Genomic DNA, 26598 nt, shown 5'->3' with positions numbered 1-26598 from the left:
TTTTTTTTTAAGTTATGTTGTTCCTTGAAACATTAGTGTTTTCTTGAAAATCCAGTCCTGAGATATGTTCAGGAAAAAATACGCTCTGGCCAAGTCAATTTGAGTAGGAGATGCTTTATACTGTTTTCCTGATGGAAATTCATAAGACACATTCACTTATCAAGGCCTCTGAAGTATTAAAGCAAACAAAATATTTAGCTTCAGTAAAGCTAGCGTTTCCCCAGATTCCCTCAGTGATCTGTTCAGTTGACGTTCCAGTCAGTGTCTGTAGATGGCTGTTATAAGTGCTCTTTTAAGAAAGCCCTTTCTGGGCTTCCCTGGTGGCGCAGTGGTTGAGAGTCTGCCTGCTAATGCAGGGGACGCGGGTTCGGGCCCTGGTCTGGGAGGATCCCGCGTGCCACGGAGCGGCTGGGCCCGTGAGCCACAATTGCTGAGCCTGCGCGTCTGGAGCCTGTGCCCCGCGACGGGAGGGGCCGCGGTAGGGAGAGGCCCGCGCACCGCGATGAAGGGCGGTCCCCGCACCGCGATGAGGGGTGGCCCCCGCTTGCCGCAACTGGAGAAGGCCCTCGCATGAACCGAAGACCCAACACAGCCAAAAATAAATAAATAAATAAATAAGAAAATCCTTTAAAAAAAAAAAAAAAAAAAAGAAAGCCCTTTCCTTAACTAATGAAACTGTGAATTACTAATATCAAAGAGGATGTATTTTGCAGGATTCTTGGAGGTCATTTGGTTAGTTCACACTTGTACTCAACGAAGGAATCTTATGCACCATTAATCTTGAGAAACAGGCTGATTCGTTCACAATTTGAATTGTTAGAAAACTTGTTTAATATTGATTCTGTTGGCTTTCATATCCCTTTGGAACAGCAGTCTCTTCCATGAGGCAAAGCCTTAAATAGACAACCTCCCTTCTGTTAGATGCTTTTGTTTATTTTGGCTCCTGGGTTCTGCTCCGTTATCTTACTTTCTGGGAGAGAGGAAGGTGAAGGGAGGGCGGGTGCGTGAGCAGTGCTGGTACTCATGCAGGCTTCTGAGCCAGGCTCTGGGGTGGACGCTACAGCCGGCTCTGCCATCCGTTCCTGCCCTTGGTTGGCTGCATTTTGTGCCTTGGTTTCCTGTGCTTGGGCCTGTGCTTCCAAATGGTGAAGTGGCAAATCTGCAGATTCTACCTACGAAAACTTGAGTGTTCCTCCTGGATATTCATCACCACAATTGGTAAACCCTGTGATGCCAAGGACCTACTGTAACAGAGTACTTTTGAAAACCACCCGATTTCCTAAGTGTATATTTCGTTTCGTTTTGTTTTTTGTTTTTAATATCTCTCGGCCTCTTGGACATCCTAAATTTTTTGGCTCTGTGATTGTGAATTATTGGGAAAATATTTTTAGCCCTTACCCCAAAGCCATTTATGCCTCTGACTTTTCATGAGGTCGGATTAAGATTATTGATAGTTTTTGATGGCCTGGTTATGAGATGGAGGGTATATGGTTTGTAAAGTGGTTTATTCCTGAAAATTCAACATTGACAGCTAAGCCAGTCTTTTTTTTTTTTTTTTTGGTGAGGGGGCTGCGTTGGGTCTTAGTTGCTGCGTGCGTGGGCTTTCTCTAGTTGTGGCGAGCGGGGGCTACTCTTCGTTGTGGTGCGCGGGCTTCTCACTGCAGTGCCTTCTCTTGTTGCAGAGCACGGGCTCTAGGCGCGCGGGCTTCAGCAGTTGTGGCACGCGGGCTCAGTAGTTGTGGCTCGTGGGCTCTAGAGCGCAGGCTCAGTAGTTGTGGTGCACGGGCTTAGTTGCTCCGCGGCATGTGGGATCTTCCCGGACCAGGGCTCGAACCCGTTGTCCCCTGCATTGGCAGGAGGATTCTTCACCACTGCACCACCAGGGAAGCCCCTAAGCCAGTCTTTTATGGGCACCTCTATTATTGTACTTTATTACTCCAAACAGTTTTATAGTCAGACACTGAGTGCTGCATAAACAGGTGAAATCCAGACACACAAACCCACTCACACCCCAAGGTGGAAACCTCCGTGAGCAAAGCATCTTGTGTCCATTTGGGCCCCACCCAGGTGCCCCGTCAGGGGAAGACTTGACTCCTGCGCATGGTCAGCAGGTGGCCTCCAGTTAGAGCCGCCCTGCCCGGCCCGCTGCAGGGACTGAGCCGGCAGGAGCAGAAGCGCTGCCTCTGCAGCCCTGTGTGCCGTGTCCAGGCAGTGCTGGGCACCCAGCTGCCTGCCAGGTGGGGACCGCCTCACAGTTCCCTTCCTCCCCTGCCCCTCACAGGTGTCACCCCTAAGAAGCATCTTCCTCCCAAACTCTGTCCCAGCATCTGCTCCAGGGAGCCCAGCCTGAGACCCGCAGGTCAGCTGCTATCAGCATGTGACCTGATTTTTAGGACCTTTTTCTGATGTACTTACTTTTAACATTTCACTTTAGATTTAGTTTGTTGTAGTATAAATGATAAATGTTAAATATAGACATGTGAGGCTCACTGGGGGATATTAAAAATATAAGATAAGGTTATCCTCTTCAAACTTCTCAAGTAAGTCAATAAGGACATGGGAATTTTTGTGAATCTTGGATCAACTCTATATGAATTTTGGAATCTCAGTGGGGACAACTAGAAAAGGGGAATGAGTAGTTTAAAAGGGAAAACAATAAAGCACCTAAAAGCAGGAGTAGAATACTTTGCTGATTTTTCGGCCTAGTCTCCATATAAGCTGAGATTTGCTGTGACACCAGATTTCCACGTGTAGACCTAGACACAAAACGTGCGTAATAAAGTAGACTTGACATTTTAACATGAAAAGGTTGTTTTTGATCTTAGAATACCAGTGACTCTTGACAGAGTAAGCTTGTAACTGGAATCAGATGTACAGTACGAGGAAGAAAGAACACATTTGGGGGCTGGTGTTGAGTGAGGACAATGAGGTATTGTGGAGAAATCACTGACCGTTTTATTTGGTGTATCTTAACCTTGCCCCTGGGGCAGGGTTCGGGGTGAGGTTGGTATGACAAGTGCTACCCTGACTTTATACTGCTCTGATATTTGCAGTGTTCTTAGTTTAAAAAGTCAGGCTTTTTTTTTTTTTTTTCCGACCCAGCTTTCTTAAATTTCAAAATATTTAAATAGATTTAATATTGATATGATTAGGACTGGTTTGTTCTTTCAGACTATCAACTCTTTTCATTGGAGCTGTTTGGGTTTGTAAGATTAATAGATAACTGGTGAATCTGTTTGTGTTTTTTTCTCATGGCTCTGTTAGCGGTTTCCCTGTTTATTGACACCTTAAAAGTCAAAGAATCTGAAGTTCAGACTAGAGCGTTGGGGAGTACTGGCTTGAGAATCCAGAGCTCTGGCCTGGGGTCCTGCCACCTCCTAGCATTGTGACCTTGATCAGCTCTGATTGCTTCTTTGAGTCCGTTTCTTCATCTGTAAAAGGAAGGGCCAGAACCATCTTTTAAGGTTAACCTCTAATCGTCTGTGACTGTAATTGGCTCTTACGAGCAAACACTTTTGGCACAAATGCCTGGTACGTAAAGTTTCCAGTTTACAAGTGGGTTATATACCGAAGATGTGTATGCTAACCTCTTAGATGTTTCATTCCATGGCAGTGGCGTCACGGAAGTGGACCGCGTCTGCTTTGATTTACTATTAACAGTAGCTAACCAGGGCAGAGGACAGTGCCTGGCACGGGATCGCTTCCTACTAAGTGTTTGTTAGATAAATATTAATGGTCACTAGATTTCTATAACTCTCATAAGTGTTTAAAAACTGTGTTAAAATATGTATGCGTTTACACTGACCAGGATAATATAAAACATGACTAAAGGAAACAGCAAGAAGTAAATTTTAGCCTAAAATCTAGTGTTTGAAGGAAAAAGTTGAAAGGGAACAAGGTAGAATTTGTGGAGATACTACAGGGGGATTTGGGGCGAGTTTAGATGCTCGATGATGCTGGTATTTCCTTATTTCTAAATCCTTTCAAAACATGTAACTCATCAATTCCTTAATTTACTCTCTCGTTTATTCATGCAAGACACTGATGGAGCTCTGCGCCTGCTCTGAAGCGGGCTCAGAGGCACTGTGGTGAGTGAAAGAGACGGCCTCTGTGCCCGGGGATCCTTCTCACCGGTACAGGGAGAGAGTCCCAGAAAAGACACAGCCGTGGAGCGTCGCCTCTGAGTGAGAGTTAAGACGGGGAAGGCCTGGAAATGGGCGAACCTGAACCTCGCCTGGGAGTTCCCTAGTGTGTCTTCTGTGGCTGGAAAAGAACTTGACGAAGAGGAGCTTTCCGGGAAGCAGCAGCAAGTGCACAGGTGTTCGGGCGTGGAAAGGGGGCTGGCACGTCCAAGAAAGGCGGACGGAGTCTGTGTGGCTGTCCCCACGGGGGTGAAGGGGGAGTTTTGTAAGAGGCAAACGAGCAGAGAGATGTGGTTCTGCCGTAGTAAGGATTCCTCCACTTCAGGCTGCCTTTGCTCTCAGGGTGGCAGCCTAGTCAGAGGGACAGCTTTAGACTCAACTGCCATGTGAAGAACAGATGGGCAGTGACATAAGTATTGGGAGGTACGGGAGTCCAGTTTAGACTATGAAAATAGTGGTCCAGGTAAGAGAGGACGGTGATGATTATTGGAAGAGGAAATAGAGATGAGTGAGTGGATTTGAAATGACCTTGAGAGTTAAAGTCTATAGCAGCTGAATGTGAAAGATGAGGGATAAGGCATTAGAATTATTCCCAGGTTTCTGGTGCGTGGGTACGTGGAGTTGCCACTTACTAAGGTGGGCAGCGCTGGTGGAGAATGGAGGTTGGAGGAAGATCCTGAGTCTAGTTGTGGATCTGCTGGGTTTGAGACATAGGAGAAGATGTGAACTGGATACAGAGATAGGCCTGGAGTTCAGAGAAGAAGTCTGGGCTGGAGATGAACGTTGTGAGTGACTGGCCTATGGAGGTTTGAAGAGAGAAGGGTTGATAACATCCCCATCCTATGCTTATGTGTCATAATTGAATGTAATTTTTTAAGGTACCCAGTTGAAATGATAAGGTGAGGTAAAGATAAAAATGGGGAAAGTCAAGGGACTTCCCTGGTGGGGCAGTGGTTAAAGCTCTGTGCTCCCAATGCAGGGGGCTCGGGTTCCATCCCTGGTCGGGGAACTAGATCCCACGTGTATGCCACAGCTAGGGAGCCCGCGTGCCGCAACTAAGACCCAGCACAACCAAATAAATAAATAAATAAATTTTTTAAAATGAGTTTAAAAAAATGGGGAAAGTTGAACATTTTTTTCAGTTGCTGGTAGAAATTAGAAGAGAAGAAAAGGAAGTAAATAGAGCATCTAGATGGGTCTGAGAAAGCTTACGATCTAAGGTAGAATTGACTGAATTGTGAGTCTGGGAAATTAAAGTGATAATTTCCCTTTAGGGAAAAACTAAGTGAGTGACAGCGAATGGAGTGTAGGTTTAAATAGGGGTGCTATCAGGTGGCACTGCCAGTCTGCAGTGCCCTGATTCCTGTCACGTGGGGCGATAGTACGTACCATCCAAGGCAGAGGAAAGGCAGATTGAAATTATATTAGGAAACATTTGCCAAGCGGTTGCTGAGTCGTTAGTTTCTTAAAACTTGGAGATTCGTTCTTGTTAGACATCGTTATATTTCACATTTGGACATACCTATTTGAATGTATGACATAAAATATTTTCAGGATCAGGAATGGTGTCATGGTTGCATAAAATATTAAGTCCCATAGCTTAGGTTATAAATATTAGAGATGATTTATGCTTCCGAAGTTCAGACTTAATCCATGTGCGTGACCTACATTGTCCTTAAATGTGCCTTAGCCTACGGAGAGCTCTCTAATGCCGTTGAAGATGCAGGATGCACTGAGTCCCTTGCAGACTTTGACAACCCATTCTTCTTGTTCCAGATACCATTTACCTCCCAACAATTATTTTTTGGAGCCATTAAAATAATTCAGTGTTTCCTAGTTTTGCACCAGAAATACTTGTTTAAAAACCTCCACATTTTGATGTGATGTACATAGACAATCCTTAAAGTATGTCTGTAATGTTTTGTATTGGGAAGTACTGACTTAACACAATATTGGATAGCTGAAGTTCTTTATCTGTGGATCCATAATCCTGAGGCATTATAAATTGTATTTTGCAGGAGCTTCATACACTTAGAAATAATAGCCATTACCACTTGTCACGAGTTTACTATGTGTTAAGTAGATTTGCCCCCATTTTGCAGGCTGGGAAATTGAGGCTTAGAGCAGTGAGAAGTTAAGTAACTTGCCCAAGACCACATATTTGTAGGTATGGAGCTGAGCTTCAAACCCGGGTCTCCCTAAATTCAGGGAACATTTTAAATTTTGGTAATTCTTGCCCAATTCCCTTCTGAAAAGGGAGTGACCAGGCATTCACTGACGGTCCAGTGGTTAGGACTCGGCACTTTCACGGCCAGGGCCCAGGTTCAATCCCTAATTGCGGGGAACTAAGATCCCACGAGCCGCCAGGTGCGGCACCAAAAAGGTGGCGGGGGAGTGGGGCCGAGTGACCATTTCCCCTCACCTTCAGCCTCAACAACATCTGCATTTCGCCAGATGCTAAGTGAAAAGTGTTTTAAATTCACAGGTAACTAGTGAGATTGAATGTTTGGCTTTTTGTACTAGCTATTTTTGTTTCTCTTTCTGGAAATTTCCTTTGCCTTTTTTCCTTTGAGTTTGTCTTTCTAACTGTTACGTAGGTCAAGTAATATAGTTTAAGTTTTGATACCTTTAGAAGGCCTGCAAAGTAACATGTTGGTTGTGCTGTGTCCGTTTTACCCAGCTTTTCTGGTGAGCACTAATAGTCATAATGATTTTGAACTAAGCGTCTCCGTAAGCACACACAGACCATGTAATATGAGTGTGTTTCCACACAGAAAGAGAAACCCTCTCTGGATTAGAGTGGTACCTCCTGAGGCCTGCAGACTATTTCTGTCGTGCGGCAGGCATCCTATCCCACCCCCGCTCCCACCCCAACGCAGGATGTTGAAAAAGCATTAATTAGTTCCCTTTATTTCTTCTTCAGGTTTGCCTGCAATGAGATTTCATTCTCTGCCTTTAAAGGACGTCCTTTCTGAACTGCTGTGAATAAATTTGGAATGATACTGTATATTTTCATCTAATGGAGAAGTAGCTGTACCTTGAATAAGGATTGCTGCACTGGACGACTTCAGAATATTACTCAACGATGTCATCCAACAGGAGTCAGAATCCCCATGGACTGAAGCAGATTGGCCTTGACCAGATCTGGGACGACCTCAGAGCTGGAATCCAGCAAGTGTATACCAGACAAAGTATGGCGAAATCCAGATACATGGAACTCTACACGTATCCTCCTGCTTGAGCTGTGATTGATTTGCTTAGGATTTTGATTATTTACTGGTCTGATCTGTGAGTTGTTAGAAATTTTACGTCACGTCTTCTCTTCCAGTTCATCCTGTAATATAGGACTCGTTTTTTGCTTTAAAAGTTAACTCATTTACTCTTCTTTGTTTTGAGCAGAGGTGAAATTGGCTACTTGGTAGTCTAAAGCAGTGCTGTTCAGGACAGCAGCCTGTAGCGGCACGTGGCTGTTTACATTTGAAATCATTAGTCGTGGTAGCCGTGTTTTCAAGTGCTCAGTAGGTAATAGACTACTTTTATCATTGCAGGAAGTTCTGCTGGACAGCGCTGGTTAAAGCCGGGGAGCATTGGTTTCTATGTTGTGCGGGGCTGCCTTCATGCTATGGGGGCAGAGTGGAATAGCTTGCATCAGAAACGGTCTGATCCACAAAGCTGTGTGTTTACTGTCTGGTCCTTTATGGGACAGGTTTGCTGACTCCCGTCTAAAGGGTCACCACATAGAGCAAAAGTTGTGCTCTTATGGCCTTGTTTTACAAATAATGTGTTCAAGTGTTGCACTCACTGTTATGTGGTCCACGATGGGTGCAGGGGACCGCTGTGTGCTACGAAGGATATGTTGTCTTTTGTATACAGTCGGCCCTCCTGACCCGCAGATGCGGAACTCCACCTGTGCGAGCCACTTTACATAAGGAGCTTGAGCATCCGCGGGTTTTGGTATTGTTGGCGCGGAGGGTTCCTGGAACCTGTCCCCCACAGGTATCGAGGGACGCCTGTACTCCAAGACATACTATTTAACTTGTAGAGTTTCTTGATTCCATTCAAATACAAGAAGTTGCAGTTTAAGCTAACTCACCAAAGAGCAGGTTGCCAGTTCAGTGGAGATTTAAGTAAATCTTTAATATGTATCAGTGATTGTCAAACTCGGTTATGCGATATTCCAGTATGCCCTCAACTATGCTAATGTTTGATAATCTGAAAAAATTAACATTAATTTAAATAGATATGAAACTATATGTCTATCTCTACATTTAAACCTTACTGTAGGTATGTACAGATATTCATAAATGTGTATATACTTACACTGTAGAATACTTTTAAAAAAACAGCTTTAGGGGCTTCCCTGGTGGCACAGTGGTTGAGAATCTGCCTGCTAATGCAGGGGGACACGGGTTCGAGCCCTGGTCTGGGAAGATCCTACATGCCGCGGAGCAACTGGGCCCGTGAGCCACAATTACTGAGCCTGTGCTCCGCAACAAGAGAGGCCACGATAGTGAGAGGCCCGCGCACCGCGATGAAGAGTGGCCCCCGCTTGCCACAACTGGAGGAATCCCTCGCACAGAAACGAAGACCCAACATAGCCAAAAATAAATAAAATTAACAGATTAAAAAATATATATATATATATTTTTTTAAAAAAACAGCTTTAGTGAAATATAATTCACATACCCAAAAAACTCACCTCTTTTTAAGTGTACAATGCAGCAGTTTTTAGTATAGTCCCATGTTGTACAAGCGTAACCGCTGTCTAAATTTAGAGTATTTTCATCACCGTCCTGCCCCCCCACCCCACCCCAAAGAAACTCTGTACCCATATTAGCAGTCACTTCCCATTCTGTCCTCCCCCAGGTCCTGGCAACTGCTAACCTACTTTCTGTCTCTGTGAATTTGCCTGTTCTGGACATTTCACATAAATGGAATCACACAGTGTCTGGCCTTTGTGATTGGCTTCTTTCGCTTAGCATAATGTCTTCAGGCTTCATCCTTGTAGCACGTGTCAGCACATCATTCCTTTTTACGTCTGAGTTGAATGCATATTCCATATTTTGTTTATCCATCAGTAATGGATATCTGGGTTGTTTCTACTTTTTGGCTATTATGAATATTGTATATGAGTTTCTGTGTGGACATGTGTTTTTAATTCTCTTAGATATATATGCAGGAGTGGAACTGCTGGGTCGTGATATGTAGAAAACTTTTAAGGACAGTAGAACCTTTGCAAATGAGAGGATGTTGACCCCCTCAAGAGGGTTGTGGCTTGCTAGGTATGATGGTTGTTGTTGTAGTTGTTTTTTAAATTCTTGTAAGAGATATAAAGCTGGTGATTCCAGTTGTGAGACGATAAGGCACTTAGTTGGATTCCTGGTGTGCAAACAACAGGGGAGCACTAGTGTAGACATCATGGAAATTTAGCTGCTGGTTTATCTCTGGGGAATTTATTAGTTGTAATTTTTGACCAGCTCAGGTTGGTCCTTAGCCCAATCAAATGTTTTGCTCTTAGAACTCTGAGAAAGTAGAGACTTGTCTGCTTGCTGCAATTACTAAATTCTTTTATTCTACAAATAATTATAATTTTTAGTTCTGATACCTTCAATTTTAATTTTTTTTAGGAATACTACTCTTAAGTTGAGTATTATCCTTCCAGTTTTGTCTGAGAAAATAATAACTGCATATATTTAATAAGAGTGGAGAGTCTGAACTGAGTCTACACAAGCATCTGACTTTAATTCTTTAGATATTATGAAATAATATCTATGAAATCAGAGCTACCATTTGAGTCCTGTGTGTCAGACACTGTGCTAAGAACCATCTACATGTTATTTAAGGCTTATATCACCCACGGGGGTTGGTGGTAGTAGCCCTCCTCTAGTGCTGTCAGAAACCTGATCTCCAAAACGCAAGTAACTTGCCTAGTTGTTATAGCAACCATTGGGCAGTGATGATGCCTGTCTAAAATTCTTAGTAGCCTGAATCTAGAAACTGCCTTTATCCACTCACTATATGGCCTTCAGATTTTGTATATGAATGAATCACTGTTCCAAAGTATTTTCTATATTTTTCTTACGAAGTTCCAAAGAAGAGGGTTTGATCAACTCTTAATTATTAACTTTTAGGATACAGATGAAACAGAATGTCTATTTGTATTTATTAATTTAATTACTGAAAATCATAAAATTTTATTCCCCCCTTTACCTGCATTTTTAACATCAGTGTTATTTTCCTAAGTAGAAGACGTTGAGTCATCTGACACAGTTTTCTAGAACACATCTACACTTCCATTTCAGTTATTTAACATACAGTATTTTTGGAAACTGTGTGTCGCCCTACCGCAGTTTTATCCCAGCCTCAGTTTACATAACACTATTTTTAAAAGTTTTCTCTTTCGGGTGTATGTTCAGCCTCCCATGTAACCGCTTAACTGCATCGCCCTTTAAAATAATCTCCCCCAGGCTGGTCTCCAGTGACAGATGATTTAACACTTCGGATTGTGGGGTTGTGTTTCAGGCTGGGAGGTACTTTCGGTCCCAGGAAGAAGGAGCAGACTGTGTATCTCCCTGCTGTAGTGTCACCCTTCAAAGTCCTGGCCTTAGCAGGAGCTGGTGAGGGAGAGTGGGTCAGAACCGGAGGAGAGGGAAACTGCCTGAGAGAAAAATGAGGGATCCTTTCCCCATAACTGTAGACAGTAGCTAAATAGCTAGATTTTTAACCCTTCGTTCATCCTGGAGAACCACGTGACATGTTTTCTAGAGAAAAATAACCTACTTCTGGATGTGAAACAGATACTCTTTGAGCTTTTAGGAACCTCTGGCATTTACTGGTGCTATAACAAGAAGGTGGGTTATTATACAGCTTAAGCATTTTTCTTGATTTTTCAACTCAAAATGGCAAAGGAAAGAGAAGGGAACTTGGGGAAAGAAGAAAAAAAAAAAGTCCCAGAGCATCTACATTCAGAAAGATCTAGTTCACTTAACTTTGTTTCTGGCCATTTCACAAGCATTTCCTTTTTCTTCTAAAGTTTAGCCTGAAGCTCTTGCTCCCCGCTGTATGTCTGTGCAGCACTTATATTCAGTTCTGATTTTCTATGACGCCTTAGGTATGTAGAGTTACAATGCAGCAATTTTTTTTTCTTTTTCTTTTTTCTTTTTTTTGCAGTAAAATATAGGAGTACATTCTCTGCCGGTGGGTAAATAATACTAGGTTTCCTTTCTCTTGAACTTGAAATAGGTAATGAAGTTTCCTTTTCAGTTTCTTGACACCGGTATGTTCCCGGTGCCGTGCCCAGCTCAGAGAGCAGGCCTGGGTCCTGACTCGCAGGCAGATGTTGGTGAAGGGAGTGCAGCGTGACGAGGGGACCCCTGTGGCATAACCGAGAGCAGCCGGTCTGGTCTAGTCTAGTCTAGACATCAGGCCATCTGGTTAAGTTTGTTGGTTTTGCTAGGCCCCAGGTCCACCTGGTTCTCACTTCCAGGTCAAAATTCTTTTGTTCTGAAGTCGTTATTCACCTCAAATCATAATTGTAGCTTCCCTTGGAGTCAGTTTAAACTTCCATGTTGATGTCTTTCTCTTTTTTTCTCTCTGCCTGCGTTAGCTCTCAGAAACTTAAACGTGGCTGTTTCTCTCCCTGTAGCGCTGTGAGCTGAATTAGTCTATTCTGTTTTCTTAGCCAAGTTCTTTTTCCCTGACCAGTACACTAAGGATCACATTCCTGTTTCCTAGCCTTGACTGCACCTCTCAGTAAGTTGTAACACAAGTGCATTCAGAATTCGGTTAACCTCTGTGCCGATACTCTGTGACAAAGTCCACCATCACCGGGGCTGGGGCACTTTTTCACCCAGGCGAGTCTGCTGGGCCCCTGGCAGCCTGCGACGTAGGCCTTGCAGGGTTGACACGCCAGGATGCGCCGGGCCTGCTGCAGCTCATCCCCTGCCAGCTGGGCCGTCGTGTCACTGCCGCCGTCACTATGCTCAGGTCGCCGGCTCCCCTGCAGGAGCTGTGGATGCAGGGCCACTGTTCCAGGTGGCGGCCTTTCTTCTTGGCCTGCCTGCTCCAGAGTTCTCTTTCCTTTATAGAAACTCAGTCTTGCAGAAAAGCAGATCAAACAGAAAGAGTCACAGATTGTTCTCACAATAGATGAATGATGGTCCGTGTCCATGCAGTGAAGGTATTTGGACATTTTTCATCTTGTATACTTTTTATTCAGGAGTCTTACATTCATCTGATTTTGCTCACCTAATGAACATGGCTTACAGCAAATAAACCTAAATGTACAGAAGTATTTTTTCCTAACGTATGCCACTGTTCATACATATATATATATGTCCGTACTTTTAGAGTATGGTTCTGAAGGATGTAACTGGTTCACAGAAGGAGGAAATGCAAATGGTCAGTAAGCATATAGGAAAATTTTCAACCTCTTAATTATTAAAGAAATGAAGAATTTAAAAAATTTTTAACTTACCATGTTGAAAACATTTTTAAAGAAATGGTCGCAGCCAGTGTTGGCCAGAGTGAAGGGGGCTTCAGCCCCTGCAGTCAGGTGGGAGTGTTAGTTTGCTATGATCTTTCTGGAGAAATTTAGAAATATAAAGACATAAAAATGTGCTTTGGTCCGGTGATTTTTTAACTTTTAACTCTGTCCTAAGGAAATAATTGTGTCCAAATTGCATGTGCAACGCTGTTCGGAATACTTTAATAATAGGAAACAACGGAAAACAACCTCAACCTTCAACATTAAGGACTTGGTATAAAATAGCCATAAACAGCCATTAAAAATTCATTGAAGACTGTTCATTGACATGTAATAATGTTCATAATAACGGGGAAAGCAGGGTAGGAAGCAGTCTGTGTGCTGTGAACCCTCACGGCATCCTCTCTGCTTTTGAAAAGCTTTCCGTAGTATTGAAAGCGGCTATCCGTATGTATTGGGCTTATAGATGATTTAAAACAAAAAAACTGATCTGTGCTTTCTAGATTTTCAGTATAGAACATGCATTTTAAAATACAGTTATTTAGTTTTTGCTGGTTTTCCTTATGCAAATATAGGTCCTAGTTATTATACTTACTTGCAAAATTCTACCTTTCATTACTGACATCGTACTATTAAAATAGTTTATGGGATTGAGAAATTGTATCTATCTTTGAGAGAGAACCCACAGAAATAATTATATTGTATAGTTGTCTCTAGAAGCAACTTTTTTGGTTTATTAGTATAAATATGGTATGTTCAGCTTTTTTCTTCTAAATCTGATTCATAGTGTATATACTTAGAGCACGCTGAGCATTGTTAAAACAAATTTTTTTATATAACTATATTTTTCTTCCCTCTCTTTGTTTGCCAAGTGCTATTTAAATTTATTTATTTATTTTTATTTATGGCTGTGTTGGGTCTTCGTTTCTGTGCGAGGGCTTTCTCTAGTTGTGGCAAGTGGGGGCCACTCTTCATCGCGGTGCGTGGACCTCTCACTGTCGCGGCCTCTCTTGTTGCGGAGCACAGGCTCCAGACGCGCAGGCTCAGTAGTTGTGGCTCACGGGCCTAGTTGCTCCGCGGCATGCGGGATCCTCCCAGACCAGGGCTCGAACCCGTGTCCCCTGCATCGGCAGGCAGACTCCCAACCACTGCGCCACCAGGGAAGCCCCTAAAACAACTTTTATAGTTAATCACGGTCCATTGCATGGAGTCTCTGCCTTGGAAATAAATGTGAACGTATTTGCTTCGTCTGGGATTTTCCTTTTCAAAGCTGTACCCGCCACAGCCTAGAGAGAACTTGATCCTTCTATAAGTTCACAGACGACAGTGCAGGCTGGCGGGCAGGCCTGCCGCTCCTCCCAGTGGGTACAGGCGGAACGTTTGCTGACATGAAGATGGGAAGTATTTTCAACACAACTTTTAGTGCAGAGCCTTTCCACATGATTTTAATACAAGCAGTTGCTTAAATTTCCACTAAGTTCAGTTGGATAAGAAGTGGTAGTAGAAAGTGGTTCTGTTCTGTTTAGTTTTGCTTCTTTAATTGACTTTTCTTTTAGAAAATGAAAATGGCTTGAGTTTGGTAGTAACTAAAAGTCACAAATTGATTCCCCAGATGTGTTGACTTTATGTAGACGGCCTGGTGCTGTGTGGTAACAGACAGTGGGGGCATCTGCCTTATCCTAAAGCATTTACAGGCTCCCTTGGCCACACAGCTGGGACAGCGTGTCATCACACGCGGCACCTGGGATGACAGCGGCGGGGCGGGCACCCAGGAGATGGCTGCATGTCACCCGACCCCTTTCGCGGTGACTTGTCCCAACCAATCATGCAAAAAGTGTGTTTTGGCAAATGATGGAGCAGTTCTAGGATACGGAGGAGTCGTAGGCCCGTTTCGGAGGCAGAACCAGGCTCGGCTCTTGAACGCCAAGTGCCGCCAGGCCACCGTGCCATCCTGGCCGCCTGCAGACAGAGACCCCAGGTGTCTGCCTAGGGTCCCACTTACTGCCCGCCTCTGCCCATGTTGCCAAAGGAACTCTTCCAGGGAACCTTTTGAAAACAAGCTCAAAGTTTTAAAAGTCAGATAACGTGGGTTTGTCAGGCTCTCGCTGACCTAGTGTAAAACAACCAACCCACTGACTGCTGAAGGAAACTTCTATTTAATTGCCTGTTAGGTTTTTAGTTTACTTTTACCTCTTGGGGTTTTTTTTCCCTTATTTCCTCTTAATTGCCATATTTAACTTTTCTTCGTATTCTATTTTGTTTTTGCTTTAAAAATCATTTCAGACCTGACCATTTTATTTTTAAATCTGAGTCATATTTACTGAGTTTTTACAGTCATCACTTAAGAGTCAATGACTTGCTGACACACAGCTGCCCATGTTGGAAGGGCGGGTGGTACAGGTGGACTTGGAGGGTGGCGGGGGGCTGCAGGAGGAGCCCCCGCTTCAGCCAGAAGCCTGAGGTCAGTGGTTTCCCGCAGTGGAATGAACCACCCCCAGCAATCACGGGCCACGCCCCTTCCAGAGCCCTCTCAGGCCTGGATGGTCCTCCCCGTCCAGGTGACACGCGGGACGTACCAGTGATGTGTGTGGAGGGCCGGTCCCCTGCACAGATGACTTCTCCCTGCAGCTTCTTTTTTTTTTTAATTAAAATTTTTTTTAATTTATTTTTTTTTTGGTTGCGTTGGGTCTTCGTTGCTGCATGAGGGCTTTCTCTAGTTGCGGTGAGCGGGGTCTACTCTTCATTGCGGTGCGCGGGCTTCTCATCACGGTGGCTTCTCTTGTTGCGGAGCACGGGCTCTCGGCACCGGGGCTCAGTAGTTGCGGCACGCAGGCTCAGTAGTTGTGACTCGCGGGCTCTAGAGCACAGGCTCAGTAGTTGTGGCTCGCAGGCTCTAGAGCACAGGCTCAGTAGTTGTGGCGCACAGGCTTCGTTACTCCACGGCATGTGGGATCTTCCCAGACCAGGGCTCGAACCCGTGTCCCCTGCATTGGCAGGCGGATTCTTAACCACTGCGCCATCAGGGAAGTCCCCTCCCTGCAGCTTCTGATGCACATTAGGACTCTGCTTTTTCCTTTTCTGATAACATTTCTCCACACAGTTGACTTAAAGCCAAGAAAAAACACTACAAAGCGAAGGTTGCACGTCATTAAAGCTCCGTGGGTCTGTCTGGGTGGGAGGCCGTGGGTCTCGCCTTTCTGCTGACGCAGCCTGGGCTCAGAGCGCAGCTGGTGCTGTTCTTTTGTGAAAGGCGTCACGACTCCCTCAGAAGCATCCACCGGTTGGTATCTTCCCGATAAACTTTGTGTCTGTTTCCTCTTCAGGAAAACAGCCAGCATGGGCCCCCAGGCCAACATCTTCTATGAGGACTAGCCGGGCTTCGGGCTGAAGTCTTCCACAGTCAGACACAGCTACCCGTTTGGGGGCTTTTAAATAATTGTTGTTTTTTAGACAAATAATCCCGTGGTAAAATCTAGAAGTTTAAAAGGACACACATTGAAAAGTACGAGTTCTTTCCATCCACGTGCCGTTCATGTCTCTCAGCCCCCGGGCAGTCCCTGCATTGCTGTCTTGGGTGCATCTGTCTGAGTGTTATCTACACACACACACATCATACAGAAAACGAGTGTTTGTATGTAACTTAGAAATAACCTTTAACACCATTTCCCGAGTGTAAGTAAACATGTACCTGTGATGGTTCCCTGGTCATCAGTCTTTGCAGAGCACTTGCTCTGAATCCTCCCCGTGAGTGTGAGAAATGGTCCTGTCGTGATACCATTTTTAGCTTATATCTGAGCACTTGTAATTGTTCTTGTGTGCTCTGGAAACAGACGTCTTTGTTAGAGACAATAGGAAAATTCATTTTTCCTTGATTCCTTTGATAATATTTGTACTTTAGTCAGGAGTAGGAATTGCCTTAACAGTTAGTTCTGTTAATTAAATGCTGTTAGAAATGCGGAAGATAAATACTCTGAAACTGGAATTAATTTTGGCAGGTAGCCCTCCAGATGTGAAATATGTTCATTTCTAATAATGCATGGTTATTTGTTTAAGTAAATTTTAGGATTCTGACTTAGACACTATAATTTTGTATCCTGTCTTTTTAAAATAAATTTATTTATTTATTTATTTTTGGCTGCATTGGGTCTTCGTTGCTGTGCGCGGGCTTTCTTTAGTTGTGGCGAGCGGGGGCTACTCTTCGTTGTGGTGCGCAGGCTTCTCATTGCGGTGGCTTCTCTTGTTGCGGAGCACAGGCTCTAGGTGTGTGGGCATCAGTAGTTGTGGCACACGAGCTCAGTAGTTGTGGCTTGCGGGCTCTAGAGTGCAGGCTCAGTAGTTGTGGCTCGCGGGCTTAGTTGCTCCACGGCATGTGGGATCTTCCTGGGCCAGGGCTTGAACCCGTGTCCCCTGCATTGGCAAGCGGATTCTTCACCACTGAGCCACCAGGGAAGTCCTGTATCCTATCTTATTTTTGTGTTCTGTAAATATTATTTGGGCTTGTATTTTTTATTTTTCTATTAACGTTTCAGGTCTTCTCATAAGCTATCTCAAATCCCTGATGAAGTGGAGGGGGATGTGTGTGTGTGTGATGGAATATTTGATGGTCTCGTTCCATGAATTAGGAAGTATATTATGATGGGCAGTACAGAGTGGGTGCTCAGAGGAGGAGGGAGAAGGATTTTGACGCTTCCAAGGTTGGAAAGTTTCAAGAACTAGTAGAGGTTAAGTGGGCCTCAGAGGGTGAGTATAGATAAGGAGAAACAAAGGGGTGAAAGTCTTGCAGAGTTTTGCTGGAGGGAGAAAGATGAACGTGAGAGTGGGAAGTAGCACTTTGAGAGAGCACGATGCTGGTCAGCTTGAATAGATGCTGTAAGAATGGCTACACAAGTTAGTTTAACTGACTTTGATAAGGAATGACTCCAGATTATGGTGAACCTTGAAAACCAGGTAAATGAGTTTGTTTGTTTGTTTTAAAGTGTTGTACGTCCATAGAGATGGATATATGACTTGATAATTAATGACTTTAGGAGGATGAATCTGGAAACCAAATAGGATTAAAACAGGAAAGATATCAAAGGCACAGAAAGACCAACTTGGTTTTAGTAATCCAAGTGTGATGTGTAAGTTCTGAACTAGGGTAGAAACAGGAAACAAAAGGAGCAAATTTCTGGGCTTCTGGTTGAAGGTGAAATTTATGTTTTGACTTTCTCATTTGTGACATCACTAAAATGATAGTAAAATAATTTCTAAATCAGTGAAGACAAAGAATGGAAGAAAACAGACATCATAGATGAGAATTTAACAAGTTTTTTTTGGAGAATGAAAAGCAGATAGAGTCACAGTACTGATCACCAGGGTACAGGAAGCCTCGCTTTAGAGGGTACATCCCCAGAGGAGGATGCTGGCGAGAGCACCACTGGCCCTGCAGGACTGGAGAAGCTTGGGGCCTGAAGGCTCCGGTTTGGCAGAAGGTGGAGGCGTGAGACTGGGCGGTGCTCGGGAGGTGAGGGATGGATTCAAAATCCGTGAAATTAAAAGCCCGTCATTTCCCTCTACTCAGGTATAGAACACATGGTAGTCAAGAGTCTGCATCCCAAGCAGAAGACTTGTTGCTTCTATTTAGAACACATTGAATGGGACCACTGCAGAAACTTGGGAACAGGAGGCCTAGCAGAGGTTGTCATGAATAGGAAGCAACAACAGTGGCTATGATAGAAAGTTAGCCTTTAGTGTGATTGGTCCCTAATTCCATATATTCAGAATACTGGTGGGGATGCTAGAGACAGAACAGTGCTCTGGAAAAATTGAACAGCCCTGAAAAATAAATGCATTTATTGACATGAAAGGTGAGCCATTCAGAACTGTGGCCCACCAGCCTCACTCAGGCCAGTGGTGTTTCCAGTTTTTAGTACCTTATCGTTACGAGTACTAAGGATTAATAGTATGAAAGAACAGAATACACACACAAAGAATAAAAGGGAACAGGAAGAAACTGATAATACAGGGAAAAGAAGAATATGTTTCAAAAAGTAACATTGTCAGATATGAGAAGCTTCTCATTATGACAGTAAGTTAGGAACAGGATGCTATGAGAAAAGAACTCACAATTTGAAATGGTAACTGAGATTTTAAAAAGAAGAACAATTGAAGACGTAGAAGGACAGTAAAAAGTAAATAAAAGGGCAAGTAGCTTTGGAGACAGAAGTCACCCAGGAGGCCTAATATCTGACTGTCAGGAATTCTAGAGGAAAACGGGGGAAGAAGATTTTTTTGAATTTATAATTTTTTTTTTTTTTTTAATAGCTACTTTATTTATTTATTTATTTATTTTTGGCTGTGTTGGGTCTTCGGTTCGTGCGAGGGCTTTCTCTAGTTGCGGCAAGTGGGGGCCACTCTTCATCGCGGTGCGGGGGCCGCTCTTCATCGCGGTGCGCGGGCCTTTCACTATCGCGGCCCCTCCCGTTGCGGGGCACAGGCTCCAGACGCGCAGGCTCAGCAGTTGTGGCTCACGGGCCCAGCCGCTCCGTGGCATGTGGGATCTTCCCAGACCAGGGCTCGAACCCGTGTCCCCTGCATTAGCAGGCAGATTCTCAACCACTGCGCCACCAGGGAAGCCCTATAATATTTTTAATAGAGAGTGGAAAGTAACTTCCCAGAACTGAAGGTGCTATATCTCTAGTGCCCAAGATAATAAAGGAAGAAAAGATCGATCCCACGATTGCTGTGCACAGAGAATTAAGAGATATCCAGCAACCTGTGGACTGAATTTGAGAACAGGATGCAGTTCCTGGATTAGTGTCGCCCAGTGGGTCTAGAGAGCAGTGTGTCTAAACTGAAGCTAGAAGACCGGGGAGCTGTTGCAATTGCTGCCGGAATTAAGACCATGAGTGTGTTGAGTGGAACCCAGCCTTCAGTTACCAAGAGCAGCATGTAAGGCGTATCAGAAGCCCTAAGCCTGTCATTATGAAGAGGCTCAGTTAAGGAAAATGAACATAATTTAGCAGCCTCAAATATTGAAATAGCTGGAGTCTGACCACCTGTCTTAGGTGATTAGCCTATCACAATGTAATTAGCCGGGAGCACCGTTATTACAGTGAGTCTTTTTTTTTTTTAATTTAATTTTACTTATTTATTTATTTATTTATTTATGGCTGTGTTGGGTCTTCGTTTCTGTGCGAGGGCTTCCTCTAGTTGTGGCAAGTGGGGGCCACTCTTCATCACGGTGCGCAGGCCTCTCACTATCGCAGCCTCTCTTGTTGCGGAGCACAGGCTCCAGACGTGCAGGCTCAGTAGTTGTGGCTCACGGGCCCAGTTGCTCCGCGGCATGTGGGAATCTTCCCAGACCAGGGCTCGAACCCGTGTCCCCTGCATTGGCAGGCAGATTCTCAACCACTGCGCCACCAGGGAAGCCCTTACAGTAAGTCTTAATAAAAGGACCAAAGTGGTACACAGGCATTTGTTCAGCAGTTTTACGAATGACTGGTTTTGTATCTTTGCTTTTGATTTTAGGTAATAAAGCATGTCTGATTGTCTTTAGCAAATGACATCAGAGGCTCAAGTGTTTTTTATGTTTTGTTTTGAAGGTTGTTATATGTTTTCTGTCTTGGAGTTTTCAACCTTTTATTTATTTTTGATAAATTTATTTATTTATTATTTTTTGGCTGCATTGGGTTTTGTTGCTGCTCAGGCTTTCTGTAGTTGCGGCGAGCAGGGGCTACTCTTCGTTGCGGTGCGCGGGCTTCTCATTGTGGTGGCTTCTCTTGCTGCGGAACACGGGCTCTAGGCACGCGGGCTCAGTAGTTGTGGCTCGCGGGCTCTAGAGCACAGGCTCAGTAGTTGTGGTGCACGGGCTTAGTTGCTCCACGGCATGTGGGATCTTCCCGGACCAGGGCTCGAACCCATGTCCCCTGCATTGGCAGGCAGATTCTTAACCACTGCACCACCAGGGAAGTCCCTCAACCTTTTATTATAAAAAATTTCAAACATACAAAGAAGTCAAAAGAATTTTAGAGTGAAGACCCATTTAACTGAACTTGCTTAATTACATATCTTTCTATCCTGAATCCCCATATCCATCCATCCATTTTATTTCATACATTTCAGAGTAAGCTCTAGACATCAATACACTTCTCCCTAAATGCTTAGGCATGTACATCGTTGGAGTTTGATATTTGTTTATAGTTTCCAGTAGGTAAGTTTTGACTAACACATTTGCCCAAGTAACCCAAAGCCCTACCAAGATACAGGGCATAATCATCCCCACAGAAAGTTCCTTAATGCTTCCCAGTTAATCCTGGCCTCCCCAAAGGCAACCACCATAGATTAGTTTGGCCTGTCCTAGAAGTTCATCTAAAGGGAAGTATGAAGTGTGTACCACTTCATGTAAGGCTGCTTTCACTCGATATTTTTGAGATTTATCCATGTTATCATAAGTAGCAGTAGTTTCCCTACCCCCCCCCCTTTTTTTTGCTGAGTAATATTCCATTGTATGAATACGACAGTTTCTTAATTCATTCTTCTAATGACAGATACCTGGGCTGTTTCCAGTTTTGGGCTATAATGAATAAAACTACTATGAACATCTAAGTGGAGATCTTTTATATCTCTTGGGTAAACACATAGCAGTGGGATTGCTGGAATGTATAGTAATAGTATGTTTAACTTTATAAGAAACTAGCCAACTATTTTTCCAAAGTGGCTGTATCATTTTGAATTCAGTGAGCAATGTTTCTGAGTTCTAGTTGTCCCACAATTTTGCCCACATCTGCTCGGAATGTCATTCTCTTTAATTTCAGCCATTCTTGTGGGAGTGTTGTGGTATCTCCTGGTTTTAATTTGCATTTCCCTAGTGATTAATGATGTTGAGTTCTTCTCATATGCTAATTGACCATTTGTATGTCGTCTTTTGTAAAGTATCTGAGTCTTTTGCTTTTTTTTTTTTTTAACTTTTGGATTAATATCCTTCTTATTATTGAGTTGTATGAGTTCTTTATATATTTAGGATGCCAGCATTTTATCAGATATGTCTTGCTACTATTTTCTCCCAGTTTGAGGCTTGCTATTCCTGTTCTTAGTGGTGTCTTCGAGTGAGCAGGTTGTTTTTATTTTGAGGAAACCTAATTTATTTGTTTTACTTTCTTTTACAGTTACCATCCTCTGTGACCTATAAGAAACCTTTGCCTAGATGACAAAGATACTGTGTTTTCCTCTTGAAGCTTTACGGTTTGGGCTTTTACATTTAGGTCTATGATCCATCTTGAGTTAACTTTTGTGTGTGGTGTGAGGTAGGGCTTGAGGTTAATCTTTCCCCCACGTGGTTCTCCAGTTATTCCAGCATCATTTGTTTCCCCCAGTGTGTTGCTTTGGTATCTTCGTTAAAACTAAGTCACAATATAAGTAGGTTCTATTTCTAGAATTGTTTCATTGGTATGTATCCATCCTAAAGGAATGACGTACTACTAATTTGATTTGTTTCTATTTTGTGCAGTATGTTTACATCTATATTCATGTGGGATTATCGGTTGGTGTTTTCATTTTTTGTAATTTCTTAATTACTGTATGTATGAAAACTCTTGAAGTCAGGTAGTATAGGTCTTCCAACTTTGTTCTCCTACCCCAAGATTTTTGACTATTCTAGGTCCTTTGCATTTCTCTATAAATTTTATTGTCAGCTTGTCAATTTCTACCCTAAAAGTTTCTGGATTACAATTGGGATTACATTGAATATTTTTTAATAGCAGTTTTATTGAGATACAATTCACATGCCATACAATTCATCCATTTAAAATGTACATTTCAGTGGTTTTCAGTATATTCACAGATATGTTCAATCATCACATTTTAGAACATTTTCATCATCTCAGAAAGAAACCTTGTACCCTTTAGCTATTACTCCCTTAGTCCCCCACCTCCCTGCTGATCTACTTTCGGTCTATAGATTTGTCTGTTCTGAACGTTTTATGTAATGTAATCATATAATATGTGGACTGAAGTGTATGCCCCCCAAAATTCATATGTTGAAGCCCTAACCCCAGTTGTATAGTATTTAGATGGGACCTTTAGGGAAATAAGATTAAATGAGGTCATATAAGGTAGGGCCCTGATCCTACAGGATTGGTGTCCTTATAAGAAAAGGAAAAAATACCAGAGAGTTCTGTCCCCAAGGACACAGGGAGAAGGCAGCCATCTGCAAGCCAGGAAGAGAGGCCTCACCAGAAACCAACCCTGGCACCTTGATCTCGCACTTCTAGCCTCCAGAACTCTGAGAAAATTAACTTCTGTTGTTTAAGCCACCCAGTCTGTGGTATTGTGTTATAGTAAACTGAGTAGACTAGTTTTGTGTCTGGCATCTTCCACTTTACTGTGTTTTCAAGCCTCATCCATGTGGTGGCATATATAACTACTTCATTTGTTTTTATGGCCAAATAATATTCCACTGTATATATTACATTTTGTTTATCCATTCATCAATTAATGGACATTTGTGTTATTTCCACTTTATACCTATCATGAATAGTGCTGCTGTAAACATTTGTGTACAGGTTTCTGTATGGATATGCTTTTATTTCTCTTGGTTAGATTCCTAGGAGTGGAATTTCTAGGTCAGATGGTAGGTCTATGTTTAACCATTTGCAAAACTGCCAGAATGTTTTCCAAAGTGGATGATAATACCGTTTTACTTTGCCACCAGCAGTTTGTGAGGGTTCCGGTTTCTCCACATCCTGACTAGCACTTGTTATCATCTGACTTTTTTGATTCTAGCCATCCTAATGGGTATGAAGTGGTGTCTCATTATGGTTTGGATTTGCATTTCCCTGATGACTAATGATGTATCTATTGGCAATTTTTATACATTCTTCAGAGAAATGTCTGTTAAGAGCCTTTGCCCATTTTTTAATTGGGTTGTCGTTTTATTACTGAGTTGCAAGAGTTTTTTACATAATTCAAATAGTTTATCAGATAAATGATTGATAAATTGTTTTCTCCCAGTCTGTGGATTGTCTTTTCGTTTTCTTGATTGTGTTCTTTGACACGAAAAACTTTTAAATTTTGATAAAATCCAGTTCATTTTTTTCTTTGGTTGCTCATGCTTTTGATGTCATATATGAGTCCCTTGACAAGTACAAAGTCATGAAGATTTATTTTTATGTTTTCTTCTAAGAGTTTTATAGTTTTGGCTCTTAGTTCTAGGTCTTTGATCCATTTTCAGTTAATTTTTATATACGGTGTGAAGTAAAGGTCCCCCTTCATATATTTGCATGTCACTATATAGTTGTCCCAGCACCATTTGTTGAAAGACCATTTTTGCCCCATTGAATGGTCTTGGCACCCTTGTCAAAAATAAGTTGTCCACAGAGACATGGGTTTATATCTAGATTCTCAATTCTGTTCCATTGATATATGTGTCTATCTTATGCCAGTACCTCACTGTCTTGATTACTGGAATTTTGTAGTAAGTTTTGAAATCATGAAGTGTAAGGGCTTCAACTTTGCTCTTTTTCAAGATTGTTTTGGGTCCCTTGCAATTCCATGTGAATTTTAGAATCAGCTTGTCACTTCCTACGAAGAAGTCAGCTGGGATTCTAATAGGGATTGTGTTGAATCTGTAGATCAATTTGTCATCTTAATAATAAGTATTGTCATCTTAATAATGTCATCTTCACCTATTCTAGTGTAAGTTTTTGAAGGTACAAATTTCTTTGTAAGGATTTTTAGCTTCATTCCACAAATTTTGATTTGTTGTATTTTCATTATCATTTAGTTCAAAACAATTTATGTCTTGTTATTTGTTCTTTGACCCTTGGGTTTTATAGAAGTGTGTTGTTTAGTTAGAAATATTAGAGGTTTTCCAGGGTAGCTTATTGTTGCAGATTTCTAATTCCATTTTGGTCAGAGAATAAACTCTATATGAGTTCAGTCCTTTAAAATGTATTGAGGGCCATGATGGCCCAGAAAATAGCCTATTTGGTGAGCATACAGTGTACTGTTGAAAAGAATGTGTATTTGTTGGGTGTAGACTGGAGCAGGATCCTGTTGGCTTGTGGGAGATGATTATGCACATCTGTCCCCAACTTCCTGTCAGTAATGTCATGTTGGTAGCTTGAAATCTGCCATGGAGGGAGTCTTACCCCACAGATAGCTGCTAAGGCTATAGTCGGACTTTTTTCTTTTTTTCTTTCAGAGAGACAGTTTACTAGCATCCACTAGGTATAGAATTAGGTGAAGGTGATTCATAGTGTCTGTCAGGTCATCTGTGTCATGACTACTTTCCCCCCTTCCCTGCCTTTGGTCTAGTTGCTGAGAGAGGGATTTTTAATCTTATCCTATGATTGTGGAATTGTCTTTTTCTCCCTTTAATTCTGTCAGATTTTGCTTCATGTGTTTTGAAGCTCTGCTATTAGGAGAACATACATTTATGATTATGTCTTTTTAGTAAACTGATCCTTTTATTATTATGCAATGTCCCTCTTTTCTCTGGTAATATTTTGTTTTGTTGAAGTCTGTTTTGTCCGATATTGTTATAGCGTCTTCAGCCTTCTTATGCTTAGTGTTTGCATGATAATCTTTTTCCATCTATTTACTTTCAATTTGTGTCTTTATATCTAAATTGTGTCTCTTCTAACAGCATATTGAAAGGTCTTGCTGTTTTGTCCCTTCTGATCATTTCTGCCTTTGATTGTAGGTTTTAGTCTACTAACATTTATTATAAGTATTAATAGGTTGGTTTTTAGGCCTACCATTTTATTATTTTTTCTGCCCTGTAAAAAAATTTCTCTGTTCCTGCTTTCCTCTCTTCTTTTGGATTATTTGAAATTTTTCAGAATTGCATTTTAATATATCTGCTGGCTTTTTAAGCTATTCCTCTGCTCTGTGTGTGTGTGTGTGTGTGTGTGTGTGTGATTGCTCTAGGGAGTACAATATGTATCCTTTTATTTCTTTTTTAATATGCTACTTAGAGTTGACATTGAATGACACCACAGAAAACATAGAAACCTTGTAACTGCAGTGTTCCATTTACTATCCCAAGCTCATCCTTTATATTACATCTAAATAGTTTTAAGACCCACAAGACAATATTATAAATTTTAGTTTTAAATCATCCTTTGTATTTTAAAGAATTAAGAAAAATAGTCTTTTATATTTGCCCAAATATCTACTATTTCTAATGCTCTTCATTCTTTTCTGAAGATCCAAGATTCAACCTGATATCAATTCCTCTCTACCTAGAATTTAAGTCTGTACTATGTGAAGTCTCTAAGTTCTATTTTATCTGAAATTACCTTTATTTTGCCTTCCTTTTTGAGGAATATTTTCACTGGATAAAGAATTTTGGGGTTGATAGGTTTCTTTTTTTCTTTCAACACTTAAAGATGATATTCCACTGTCATTTGGCCTTTGTAGTGGTGATATTCTTTTGCTGTATGTTACAAGTCTACTTTTAATATTTTTCTCCCCTTTAGTTTTCAGCAGTTTTTTTTCTTTTTTTCCTCTTTCTTCTTCAGAATTGATCATTTTTGTTGGTCTGTCTTCATGAGTCTTATTTCGTTTCCAGTCTGCTCTCAAGCCCATCCACTATAACTTATTCTAGGTAATATGTATTTCAGTTCTGGAATTTTTATTTGGGTTTTTTTTTTCATAGTTTGTTTTTTACTGCAATTAATTTTCATTTGTTATGTGCCTGTTTTTCTTTGTGTCCTTGAGTATAGCTATAATAGTTGCTTTAAAATCCTTGTCTCCTAATTTGGGCACAGGTCATCTCCAGGTTGGTCTCTGTTGCTTATCTCTTCTCTTGAGAGTGGGTCTCATTTTCCTGTTTCTTAGGTCTATAGGCTTGGGTTGTGCTGTTCCCTTCTTCCAAGATGAGGATACTCTGCAGTGTAAGCCACCTTTTGGTTGCTCTCTGGTGCCTTTGGACAGTTCTTTTTACACTTTTTCAAGTTTATAGTTACTATCCCACAGAAACGTGGTTAG

At 42.2% G+C, this 26598-nt stretch overlaps 1 protein-coding gene across 4 annotated transcripts in view; it reads left to right on the top strand.

Annotated features, from left to right (window-relative positions):
- CUL1 (cullin 1) overlaps positions 1-26598 on the top strand; it is a 110411-nt gene that overhangs the window by 33943 nt on the left and 49870 nt on the right. For 3 of the 4 annotated variants that reach the window (XM_007184660.3, XM_057549634.1, XM_057549636.1), the window contains one exon: positions 7066-7367. In XM_007184660.3, the coding sequence (XP_007184722.1) occupies positions 7228-7367 (140 nt within the window). In that variant the 5' untranslated portion in view covers positions 7066-7227. Of the gene's footprint in view, positions 1-4038; positions 4319-7065; positions 7368-26598 lie in introns of all 4 variants that reach the window. The other variant, XM_057549635.1, reaches the window with a different exon arrangement.

Source organism: Balaenoptera acutorostrata, chromosome 7 (assembly GCF_949987535.1).
Source record: "Balaenoptera acutorostrata chromosome 7, mBalAcu1.1, whole genome shotgun sequence".
In the NCBI taxonomy this organism is placed as follows: Eukaryota; Metazoa; Chordata; class Mammalia; order Artiodactyla; family Balaenopteridae; genus Balaenoptera; species Balaenoptera acutorostrata.
Note: the sequence above shows the minus strand (reverse complement) of the source record. Positions and strands in the feature narration are given on the sequence as shown.